Raw genomic sequence first — 12,333 nt, forward strand, 5'->3', positions numbered from 1 at the left:
TAACATATAGGTTTGTTCTAATGTTGTACATATACTTTTATGGATAAGAGCCTACTTCATGAAATGTATATACTGCATTCTCAGTACTGAATAGCAGCTTCTTTGGCTGTTCCTAACCCACAGAGCAGTAACAGTGGCTATCTTACTCTCTCTCTCTCATACACACATATGCGTACACACACAGAGAGAAACTACAAAGATCTATAGATAAAATAAAAAAGACAGGTTCTATGAGCAGTAAGCAAAAGGACACAAGATGTATTGATTTAATGAAGATTAACTTAACAACACTTGATTTTTTAAAATGTTTAATTAGTAGTAATTTAGATATCACAGGGGATATAGGGAACAGAAAAAAAATGAGAAGGGCATAAGAATTCCTTTGGTCATCCTTTCAAAAACGATATGCTACGAACATATGAAGCTCATTTACACTGCATTTCTCCAACTAAGTCCATACTATCTACACTGACTGACAGTACCCTTCAGGTTTTAAACAGGAGTCTTTTCCAGCCCCATCTGAAGTTGTTAAGGATCGTCCGCATGCAAAACGTAGCATCAAGACAGCAGCTATGGCCATTCCCCAGATACTAAATAAAACATAATTAGAAATCACTATTAAAAACAAAAGAAAGATCCATTGAAAAACAATCTTTATTTTAAATTAAAAATTGCGATTAAAAAAATACAAGATCCACTGAAAAACAATTTTTATTTAAAATTAGAAATTGCTATTAAAAAATACAAGATCCACAGAAAACAGTCTTTATTTAAAAAAGGAAATGTTTTAAAACAAAAGGCTTCTAGTAAGAAAGAAAAAATGAACCAGTTCATGGTTGACAATATGAAACAATATAATAAAATTTGCAGTGTCTGAACTTATGAATAAATATATGAACAATACATGATTTGGTTATGCATTACCTGTAAATATGTCTTTGAACATATATGATTATAATTATGTGACTATAATACTTATAAACGTCATTTGTAAAAGGCATTACAAAACATTATATTAGAAAGTATTCATAACTACACGATATTGCCCAATTAATGGTCTATTTCATAAAACCAGACTTCCCAGCAAATAAGTGCGTGGGATGGATAGTTCAACTGCATAATTGGGACAACATAGCTGCTGTTATATAAACATTTGCAGCCCAACACTGCTATTTCTAGATAGACGGTTGGTTTATTAACTGGTGTTAGTATCAAATAGCAATTTAATTTCAAATTTTTATTCAAAATCAAGCCATATATTTTAAGACGGTATTCTTCATTTTAAAGATGTTTATTCCCTCAAATAAAAATGTTAGAAAATATGCAAATTACAGTAGATGGAACAAGAAGTAAAGGCAAACTTTTAATTATTTTCCTTGTTCTCTTTACACTGTTTAAATGATATTCCTTTGACTGTGTGGTAACAACTATACTTATCTTTGTCATTATGACATTTTTAAAAAATGGATATTAATTTTATAAAATAACATACCAAAATTGCTTTTATTCAGGAGGTCCAAATAAAGTATTTGTCAGTCAAATAAAGTGTGCGCTTGTGTGTGTGTGTGTGTGTGTGTGTGTGTGTGTGTACACGTGAAAGTTTCCTGAGTTAATAAGTACTTTGAACATTATCCAGTATCAATTGGATTAAAGTAACTGTTTTAATAAATCCTGAGTTCAGTTTGGCAGAAGAACTTGCATTTTTCTAATAGTTGTCAGACTTTTTCATATCTTCCTCGATCAGAAGTCCTTCGAAATAGAATTTCTAAAAAAGAGGGAAAATTGTGGTGTTTAACTGTTTCATCCAATGATGGTAACTGCCCCTAAAATCAATAAGTACGTCCAAGTCCCCTCCCTTGACTCCACCAATAATGTCCTCAACAAATGACTTTTCAGGCAATATGCTCATATCATACCCTGACAAGTCCATCCATACATAGGTTTTCTCACAACTCTTACCAGAAGAAAGCCCATCATAATTCTCATGCAATGCAACCAAATGCATATTTAACACAGAATTTCCATTGTGTTCAATGGGGCTTACCCTCAGATAAGTGTATTCAGAAGTGCAGCCTAAAGGATGCACACAAAAATAAACTCAAGCAAAGTAACTCCCCAAATCTACCCATATGAAGAGGATCCAGTCTAATGTTAGGGAACTGGCCTAGTCCCTGGCTCACTTTATATGTGACAGGCCCAAATCCTAACCCACTTTCCAGCACTGGCATCGCTGTGCCAATGGGATGTGTGCTGCATCCTGCAGTTGGGGGACACTCATGGAGGCCACCTCAAAGCAAGGGAATGTTTGTTTCCTTACCTAGGAGCTGCATTGCCCTTATGTCCGTGCTGGAACATGGGTTAGGTTTGTGCCCTGTGGCAAACTCATCTCACTTTGATCTTTGAGGGCACAAGCCTAGCCAGGTCTACTCAGAAGTAAGTCCTATTTTGTTCAATGGGACTTACTCTTAGGAAAGTATGGTTAGGATTGCAGCCTGAGTGACTTAACCCAGTGCTATTTTATATGTGCCTAGCTTAAACAAATTCTGAAGTGTCAGGAGTTTTTCTATCGTTTTTCATACCTGCTTCTTCTTCTCTATACCAGGAATTCAAGATAGTAAAATTGGCTAGGATTGCTTCATAAGTTTACTTAACTTGTCTAATGTATTAACGGAAACCAGATACAATAAGTTGGTAAATTAATTTTATTGTCTAGGATGCATGGGGCATTTTTCTTCTCGAGCTAGGGACAAAGTTAGGGAGAAAGTATGGCAGAGACATCATCATGATTCTGATATCATGGCGGAAGAACGTGGTGTTCATATGGAAATGTTCACCTAATACAAAATTACATTAACAGGAATTCTGTGTACAGACATTACATGAACTTCTAATAGCTTGACACTTCAAAAATATTGAAAATCAATACAGTTACTTTAGTTAAAGGCAACTCAATGCCTTTTATTAACATTGAGTTTTGAGTAGGGTGACCTGATGTCCCAGTTTGCCCAGGACAGGCCCAGGTTCTGTGTGCTATCCCAGTGTCACAGAAGTGGGTTTTCCTTCTCTGTTACACCCTTTCTGAGGGGTGAGTGGAAAATGGTTAAAGCCATTGTGAAAAGAAAAGCCTTGGCTCTTTGGGGTAACAATGTTACACCGGGCATTGTCCTAGAGTTGAGGCCAAGTCACCAAGTGTTGCACCAGATTGGTGCCTGGCTTAAAGGAGTTGAGCGCTTTTTCAACCCAGAGCAGCAGTGCTTCCTTGGTCTTATGACTTTCAGCCAGCATCCGGTGTCTGGAGCATGCCAGTGCATTCCTTTTGTTACAGTTTTGGCAGAGGCTTTGGGCTTCTTTGTTTTTGCCTCACTTCAGGCCATTGCCAGTTGAAGTGGGGCAGTTTTCTTTGTCTCCTTATTGAAGGAGGAGAGTTTGCAGTTTTCTTGCACTTTTTGCAGTTCATCCCCCTTCTCTTTTTCAGTGTTTTGTATCTTCAGTACAAAAGTTCTCCCACTTGGTTGGTTGTCTTGTAACACTTCGGTGTTGCTGTCTGCTTCCACATAAAGGAAATTCCTCCCCCTTTTAAATTCTGTCTTTTTTCTGTTGTGTCTCTGGTCTGATTGATCTCCCCTTTAGGTTATCTTATTACATTGGTATCTGGTACATCACTGTCTTACTTTTCATAAAGGGAATTTATTTGGTACTTAATTTAAAATACTACGTTGGTTAAGCTTGTCTATCTTATTTGGAAGGTTGTAAGGTTTACCAATAAATATTTAAATTAGTTTAAAGTATGCTAATATATATCAAGAATAATTATCCTGCTTATATTATTTTTTAATGTTAATATAATCAATATAAAGATTTTTTAAAGACCAATTTGTTGGTGAATAAATACTTCAAAAATCATATAATTTTAATTATTTAATTAGCTCCCCCTTTCAATCTCAAAAGTGTACTAGTCTGGAGAATAAATTATATGGTCACCCTAGTTATGAGCGTCTTCCAGTCTGTGCACTGGAATTTTATGTTCTGTGCACATTAATTTAAAGTTTACAAAGAAACTAGGATACTTCTCAGGCAAAGTTATCAACCACCTACTTAGATATGGTGCAGCTACTTAATGGAACTTGGACAGGAATTCTTAAAAAGATGTGTTGAATGCAATGGCTAAAAGTTGCTTTTCTGACTCCAGATTTCATAGTCAATCCACAGCAGTTTTTAAAGAAATGAGGTTCCTATCTTAAGCATGGAAGCAAGTCCCAAAATTCTTAGGGCCTTACAACGTAAAATTCCTGTAGTAATGGAGTAGAAGTTATATGTTAAGTCCTTAGTTGTGGAATTATTTTAGAAAGAATGTTATGACAAAGGCAGATGAAGAAGATTCTTTAGCTTAAGTCAACCACAATTCACCTTGGGAAAGAGATCTAGGATGCAATCCTATACACCTGAGGTGTTCAATCTGTGCGTCCCACCTCCCTAGTGAGGTGTGGCTAGCTTCCAGGGGCATCACCAGGCATCTTGGGGAGAGAGGTGTCCGGCAGCTGCTCTGCTGCTGAGCTCTGCTCAGCTCAGCTGCACTGGCTTGCTGCTTTTTGAGGCTGAGAATGAGGTGGGTGGGGCAGTGTGAAACATGATGGGGGGAGGTGGGAGAGAAGGCTGGCTGGGCAGGGAGAGGTGCCGCATCTCATCATGGAGTTCTCTCCATGTGCAACCTCGCCCCAGGGACTACATTTCCCAGTGTGCCCCTTGCCCTGGGCATCCTGGGATTGGTCAAGGCTGGAGGAGAGAAGAGTTTGGAGGTGCTGCATCTCATCAGCACAGGGGCACTCCTGGCAGTCTTTAAAATGGGAGGGAAGAGTAAGTACAGGCAATGCAGTGCTTTCCTCTGCTCCTAGTGGGGGGGGCAAATGCCCCAGCCTGCATCCTTCCGTCTTACCTGGAGGAACAGGGGTGGCATCTGCATGCTGGGTATATGTGTGTGAGCAGCCCCCGTCTACTTTGGGGTGAGTTGTAATCTTGCTGTATGTGACTGCAATCCTTTCCACACTTTCCTGGGAGTAAGCCTCATTGACTCAAATGGGGCTTACTTCTGAGTAGACCTACATAGGCTTGGGGGGTCTGTCAGCTTAACCCAGGATCTTCACCTTTCTCTTCCCCCCCCTTCAAAAAAGAAAAAAAGCCACTCTTGATGGCTTTGTCTCCAAAAATCGATTAAAAATAAAAATCCCCATTTCTTTTTAGCCATCCCCCTTTTTCCTCCTGCCTCCTTTTTTTGGGGGGGGGGGTACTCTGTTGGCTACTATTGTAAGACAAAACACACAATCCTAGCTAGGTCTACTCAGAAGCAAGTCCTATTGTGTTCAATGGGACTTACTCCCAGGAAAGTGCGGTTAGGATTCCAGTCAAACAGTCTCTGGGTCTCAGTTTGCATCAGTTTGCAATTAGCAGATACACACAAAACAAAGTCTTCCCCTGCCCCAGCAGATTCATAAATTCCCCACTCCCTTTCCAAAACCCTCCAGGTGAACTGCTAAAAAACTCAGGGCTCAATCCTAACCAGGTTACTCAGAAGTAAGTCCTATTTTGTTTAATGGGGCTTATTCTCAGGTAAGTGTGGTTAGGATTGCAGCCTCAGAGTGCTGGCAGCCTTGTTTCCAGTGTATAATTATAACACCTTCACCCCCATTTTGGGGGTAACTGAGGTGTTGTAATGGGGACCCGTGGCCAATGGCTATAAGGATCGGGGAGGCACGAGCCGGAAAAGTTCAAGAACCACTGCTATACACACTTTCCTGGGGAGTAAGTCCTACTGAACATAGTGCGGCTTACTACAGAGAAAACATGTACAGGATTGTGCTGTTGGTGGATTAATTTGTCTGAATTTACACTTTTTTCTTTAATATAAGTGCGGGTGCGGGTGCCTGGGTTCCATGGCTCAGTGGTCTCCCTGACCGCCGGGCTGCAGAACAGGGGATAGGGCATGGTCGAGGGCATGGGGGAAGCATGTCAGGGGGAAGAGGCGGGTCCACAGAGTCGAGCTCCGCAGGATCCAAGGCACTTGGGTAGGGCTGTGCGCCCTACACGAGCGCCTTTACTTTAGCGGTGACCAAACAGTCGCCACTAAAGTGAGTAGCCCCATTGCAGGGCTGCTTCCCTTACTTGGGGGAAGGGGACAAATGTCCCTTTCTCCTGAGGAGCTTCCCGTGGTAGCGCGGGAGGTGCTGGATCCAGCGGGAGCCCTCCATGGGGCCACCGGGTCCGGAGCTCCGGGCAGCTCAGGATTGGCCTGCGAGGCAGTTGTAAGAAAAAGACAACCCAAGTTGTTTCCAGGTTGTGGTAAACCAGTTTAATGAATCCCAACTCCAATTGCTGGATTTGATACAGACGAGTTTAACAATTCAAGAACTTCAGTTCCAACTGCAGTTGTATATCTAATGCTGAATGTTGCTAAGATCAGCATGTGTTGCTGAATTTCATACAACCAGTTTTCCAGAAGCTGGATGGAGTTTGCATGGGCTAATTTCTCTGTAGTCACTAGGCCAATCAACTGACACCAAAGAACAATCAAGACATTTGGAATCTGAATAATAAGATTAGGGGAACTGGTGGGTGGTTTATGATCATTTGCATCTTAATTGAAATCTGTGGAGAGACCTGTTAGTGAAAAATGAAGGATGATATCATGTTCCTGCATGAATGCTGCTTTATTCAAATCTATAATTCCACAATGCCGAAGAATTACATTTGAAACAGATATAATCTTTTAGGGTATCTTCTGAAATAATGTCCCACACATCTGCGTATCTCTCTGTCTGCCTTCTGCGCTTGAGGTGCTTAGATGATGTGGATGGAAGAGATGCTGTTGAAAATCTGAGGTGGGAGGTAACAGACTGTGTTTGGGACACTACAAGGTTTCAGATGGGAAAGAATACGATTAATGCCTCCTCCCCCTAATAACTGCATAGGGGGGAAACATGGCTTTGCTCTGCTTTAAGTGAAGAATCTGTGATTTTTATGGTATTAGCCATTACTCCACTCCCCAGTGGGGTCACTAGGTTTGGTGTCACCCAGTGTGGTATGGTGTCACCCCCATTGCCCTGTAACTGTCCGTGCACCATTCCCCCACGACAAGCCTAATAGGACTTTATACAGTTGGGAGGTGACACCAAAATGTAAGAGTCCAACACAGGAAGGAGCAGATTGGTGATTTCTACTCCAGCAGGAGCTGAGGGGTGTAAGAGATATCTGTGTGGGCTGCTGATACAGACATTCCTTGTCCTCCTCGACGCCCACCAGAGTAGGAGACTCTAATCCACACACACACACCCCATGCTGGGCTCCTACAGCAGTCATTTTGGTGACACCCCCAATTATGTCTAGTCTGACACCCCCACACCTCCCGAGTCACACCACTGCAGCTCTCCACCTCATCACAGGCTTAACTGCATGTTTTAACTGCTCATACTAAAGAAAGGGTGCAAAAATTAAAAGGTCTGGAAGCAAAGGGTTAATATGAATGTGGATGTACAGAGATAAGCAACAACCAGTAGCACTAACTGTTTGGAAGCAAAACTTAGAGACAATGTGGACCTTGGAAAAACAAGGGCATATTCTCCAAAACTAGGAATCAACGCCAAAACAAAATACCTAGCCTCTTCTAGGTATAAGAACATTTTCATCTTGTAAGTTGTTTCCATTCCATTCGTATTTTACTAATACAGCTATTGGGCTACACCTGAAAAGATAGATAGGAATTTTGGAATAGAGGTTGAATTTTGAAGTTAACATTTAGATGAGACTGGGAACAGCGAAAAGCATCCAAACTGATGGAGAGAAGGAAAGCAAGGACTAAAGAAAGCAGGTTGGAAAAAAGTTAGGACAGGCACCCATCCACCTATAGCCTATCTTTATGGCCAAAAGTTCCATACACATTCCAAATCTTAGGTACTCAGAATAGATGTATTCAATTATTTCAATATAACATCCCCTATTACAGTTTATCAGTAATACTGTATGAGAGATGTTTTGGATATTCTGAAGAGCAAGGAGAGAGAGAATGATTCATACTTTCTCTCCTCATGCATCCAGACCACAATGCAGGAACAAGACTTTCATCTCCCAAAAGAAGTTTTATCTCCAACCTTCATGTGACAGCAGAATTAAAGAATGACATACTGCAGTGTGAATGATTCAAACACACCATCTCTACTTCTTTGACATATATGAAGCAGAAATTAAAGTAGTGAGAGTACAAGAGCACAGCACACCCTCCTGAATAATCCTACTAATGTACCTAATGATATTTCCTTTTGTTCACATGAACACAACCAATATTATATGAGCAAGGCAAAAAAGTTAAGAACACTGGTAATACAAACTCAGTCCTGAATTTGTAACCAAGCAAGACATATTTGATCAAACTCTTGTTCAACTGCTGAAACTCCTCTCTACTATATAATTTTTAATGCCAATATGACCACCCCAGATATTTCACACAGTATAAGGACGACACTATTTCTTTTTGCCCATAGTTTCAGAACTAAGATCACATATTGCTTCACCACTGAGCAAAGTGCTCTCACCCTTCCAACGACCTGTTCAGACTTCTGTCAGGAGACCGGTGGCGGCAACGTTCAGGTGATGATGTCCTTATTGTAGAAGTTAAGTGGTATGAAGATGTAAGACTCTGGCGGCGAAGTTCTTGGACAGCACGCTCCCTAAAACCATTGTAAAAAGGAGACATGGAGCCCCACAAATTTAGTGTATGTCGTAAAATTTAATTCTGCATGAGAACCAGAACTGGGGTGAGGTTATAGAAATCTGGGTTAGCTGAATTCTCAAGGACTTCTATTAGGTCCAATTGAACAAAGTAAATAGACTGCAGTCTGGGACACAGTTGTGGGGGTGGGTGGCTTACTTCTCACTCCAGGCACTGGGAACATCACGGGAGAGGGCGCATTCCATTCCAATGGTAATCCTGAGTGCATGCCATTAATTTTGCCTACAAGAATGTGTTGTAGTCATTGACAAGTGGGAGAAAGTGAAATGCTGCACTTGGAAAGTGCTTCAGTGGGGAAAAAATTGCCAGCCATCCCTTGCTCTAGGTGGCCCAGTCCCAACAAACAAGGACCTGTACAATGCTATGTATCTCTATATGCAGAAACAGTGAAACCTAGGATAAGACGGTCTACAAGGAGTGATGCAATTATCTTTAAGCTCAACATTACAAAACCCATAACACAGGCCTACAAAATTGAGGGTCAGAAAGGTTTTTCCCAAACTTTATGGTGGTTTGATATGAATTTGAGGTGCCGATTCCAAAAATGGCATCCATTTTGCCCTATCACGTCTAGTTTTGGAGATATAGTATAGCCTCATTAGTGAATGGTTCAAGCAGCTTCCTCATGAGGAAGCCATGGTGTAGGTTTCCCCATGAGGAAGATGCTTGAACCATTCACTAAAGAGGCTATGCCATGTCTCCAAAATGAGATGTGATAGGGCAAAACGGATGCCATTTTTGGAATCCGTACCCCAAATACACCGAGGAATTGGTGTAACATTTAAGGAAGCAAAATCTGTGTAATTGTCATATTTATATACCACTTTACAACAGAAAAATGTTTACAAAGCAGCTTAAATAGCAAAGTAAGTTTTAAAATGGTTCCCTATCCCATAAGACACCATAATGCATAAGACACCAGCAAGCCACTAGAAGTACTGGTGTTCTGGAAACATCTAAAACTCTAATTGTCCACATTTGTATGAATTTTGATCTTTGAAACTGATTATAAACTGCTGGTCTTTTGTACAAACAAGGAAATAGACAGCAAGGACCCAGTTCTGAGTAAGTCTGGACTCTGGGCAAAAAAACAGCTAGTACATTTTAAATGTGCAAAAACAACAAAATAAAACTACTGGTGTGCCTATAAATAGGTTTCATATACAGGTTTGCACTGCTTAATGACAAGGATCCATTCTGAAAACTCTGCCATTGGGCGCATCCGTCAACACCTGGACAATTGCTAATGGCTGCCGAATCATGCCCCAGAATGACTTGTGACAGTTCTTTAGCACTCCAGAATGCCTTGCAGGATTGGGAAAGTAGAAAGAAGGCAGATCGCTGCCAAAAGCATAACAGAAAGCATGCAAAGTGCCAGTTAGCTGGCTCAAGGAAGGAAAGAAGCTAGTGCAGCGAGTTTGGAGGGACCACCTTAATATATGCAGTTGGTCATTTGCTGGAACATTGCTCTGCCTGTAGTGGAAATTGACATGCTCAAAAATGCCCTAAACACAACTAGAACTAGTGTTAAAAACTATTACACATTCTTCTCTTTTAATTCTTGCAAATTAAATTTGTAAGAATTTAACTTTGCACTTTTCCTCAAAGAGTACAGGCAGGCCCCGGTATCCGCGGATCTGGTGTCCACAGTTTCAATTATCTGCAGATCTGGAGGATACCAGGGATTCCCTTTAAAAAGATAGGGAAAGTGAAAGAAAAATCCAAAAATAGCTGTGCTTACCACAGCACTGTGTTTTTACAGCTGCAGGCATTCTACTGAGCTGTTTGCAGCCTCTTCCTGGTCGAACAGAGGCTCCTCCCTTCCCCCAATGTGGCCCAATAATGCATTGCAACCAGGAAGATAATGCATCGCGATGCATTTTGGGGCAACATTGATTGAAAGGAGGAGCCTTAGTGTGACCAGGAAGAGGCTGCAGGCAGCTCAGTAGAATGCCTGCAGCCCTGAAAACATAGCAGTTTCACTTCAATATGGTAGGCACAGCTATTTCCTTCACTTTTCCTACCTTTTCATAAAAGTGTTTCTGGTATCCATGGACTTGCAGTATCCACAGGAAGGGGTCTGGAATGGAACCCCCACAGATACTGGGGCATGCCAGCATTTATTAAAAAACAATCTATAGTGTATAAACTATGTGGTTGCTTTTTTTCTAATAAGAAAAAAATGGCACACTCTGATGAATCCCCCTCCCCAGGTTTTTTGCCTAGTTTTCTGTATTTTGGGACAATTTTAATCTCCTAGAAGCCTATGTGAAGTTTAGCACCTAAAAACTGTTGAGCTATCATCTTGGAGATAACTTTTGTCCACTGTCCATGTAAAACTCCACTGAGAGAGAGAGAGAGAGAGAGAGAGAGAGAGAGAGAGAGAGAGATGGGTTTGTGGATCTAGAGAGAGAGAGAGAGAGAGATGGGTTTGTGGATCTAGCTGGTTTTTACAGGCTTGGGGTTTATAAAATTGCTGCTGAAGCAATTTTTGTGCTTGGGGTTTATAAAATTGCTGCTGAAGCAGGGTTTGTGGATCTAGCTTCTCTTTCTGTCTGAGATGGCTAACCCCCTTCTAGGATTGGCATGTGCTTAACGATTGGGTAGCCAAACCTGTTCACGGTCAAGAGGATGCGATGGAGTGACCACGTGTGTTCCACTCCTCTCATCAGGCACCTTGAGGACATAATATATGCCAAGTTATAAATTTCCCAGCCCACACAAACCTATTATGTTCTCTACCAAACACCTGAGCGACCCATTTGGTAGGAGCTCAGAGAGGAGCAGCCACTTGTTCAATGGCAAGTGCAATGACTAGGGAGTCCTTGCCATGTAAGTAGTTTAAAGCAAGAACTGTCTAGACTACAAACAGGTTTTGGTTTTGTTTCATTGTCCCTCCAGCTATTTCCTGGGCTTTAACACTGAAGCCTGGGGGAAGGAGTAGTGGGCTGTGAGCATCATCCCAACTCCATCTGCTGGGTTTTAATGGATTGTATCACTTCAGTGAAAATTTTTCTTTATGCTTTCCAGTCAAGCTCAGGCATTTTCCATCTGCCTGCTTGTATTTTACTACCCACCACTCTTTCCCTATTTTGTTTTTCCCCTCCCCTTTTCATTAGATTTTTAATTAACTAATTACATTTTGATCCTTTGTCTGCCTGGTCCATGTTCACAGGCAATTCAGTGGATTGTCATGTCTCTTTACCCCACAGACACTCCTGAGGGTTTAATAAGAATTCCTAGAGTTCAGTGCTCAATCAGACAGCTCTCCTCTACCTGGTCTCTGCAGCATGAAATGGCGGCAGCAGATAAAAAACTACCAAGGCTTTTCTCCATTCAGCTGCTGGTCCAGTACAGAGAAAGTGAGAAGCAGGAATGGTGAATGCATGATATCCACTAGGCAAGATTCACCTTGGTCAGTTTGTTTTCTTCCAGGAATTCCTTTCCCTGACACATAAACAATCAACTTGCTGAAATACAACTTACACAGCTGACCTGCACCCCTGCAGGTAGTTTTTGAATACATGAAGAATGTGTGTTACTTGAGAACAGTAACA

At 41.3% G+C, this 12,333-nt stretch overlaps 1 protein-coding gene across 1 annotated transcript in view; it reads right to left on the minus strand.

The window, feature by feature from the left end:
• Nucleotides 1-1,565: 1,565 nt before the first annotated feature.
• Nucleotides 1,566-12,333, minus strand: part of TSGA10 (testis specific 10) — a 48,631-nt gene continuing 37,863 nt past the window's right edge. Inside the window, exons 17-18 of the mRNA XM_066620804.1 lie at nt 8,580-8,714; nt 1,566-1,765 (exon numbers count right to left, since the gene is read on the minus strand). Coding sequence (XP_066476901.1) covers nt 1,741-1,765; nt 8,580-8,714 — 160 coding nt within the window. The 3' untranslated portion in view covers nt 1,566-1,740. The remainder of the gene's footprint in view (nt 1,766-8,579; nt 8,715-12,333) is intronic.

The sequence above is a fragment of the Tiliqua scincoides genome, chromosome 3 (genome assembly GCF_035046505.1).
Source record: "Tiliqua scincoides isolate rTilSci1 chromosome 3, rTilSci1.hap2, whole genome shotgun sequence".
Lineage (NCBI taxonomy): Eukaryota > Metazoa > Chordata > Lepidosauria > Squamata > Scincidae > Tiliqua > Tiliqua scincoides.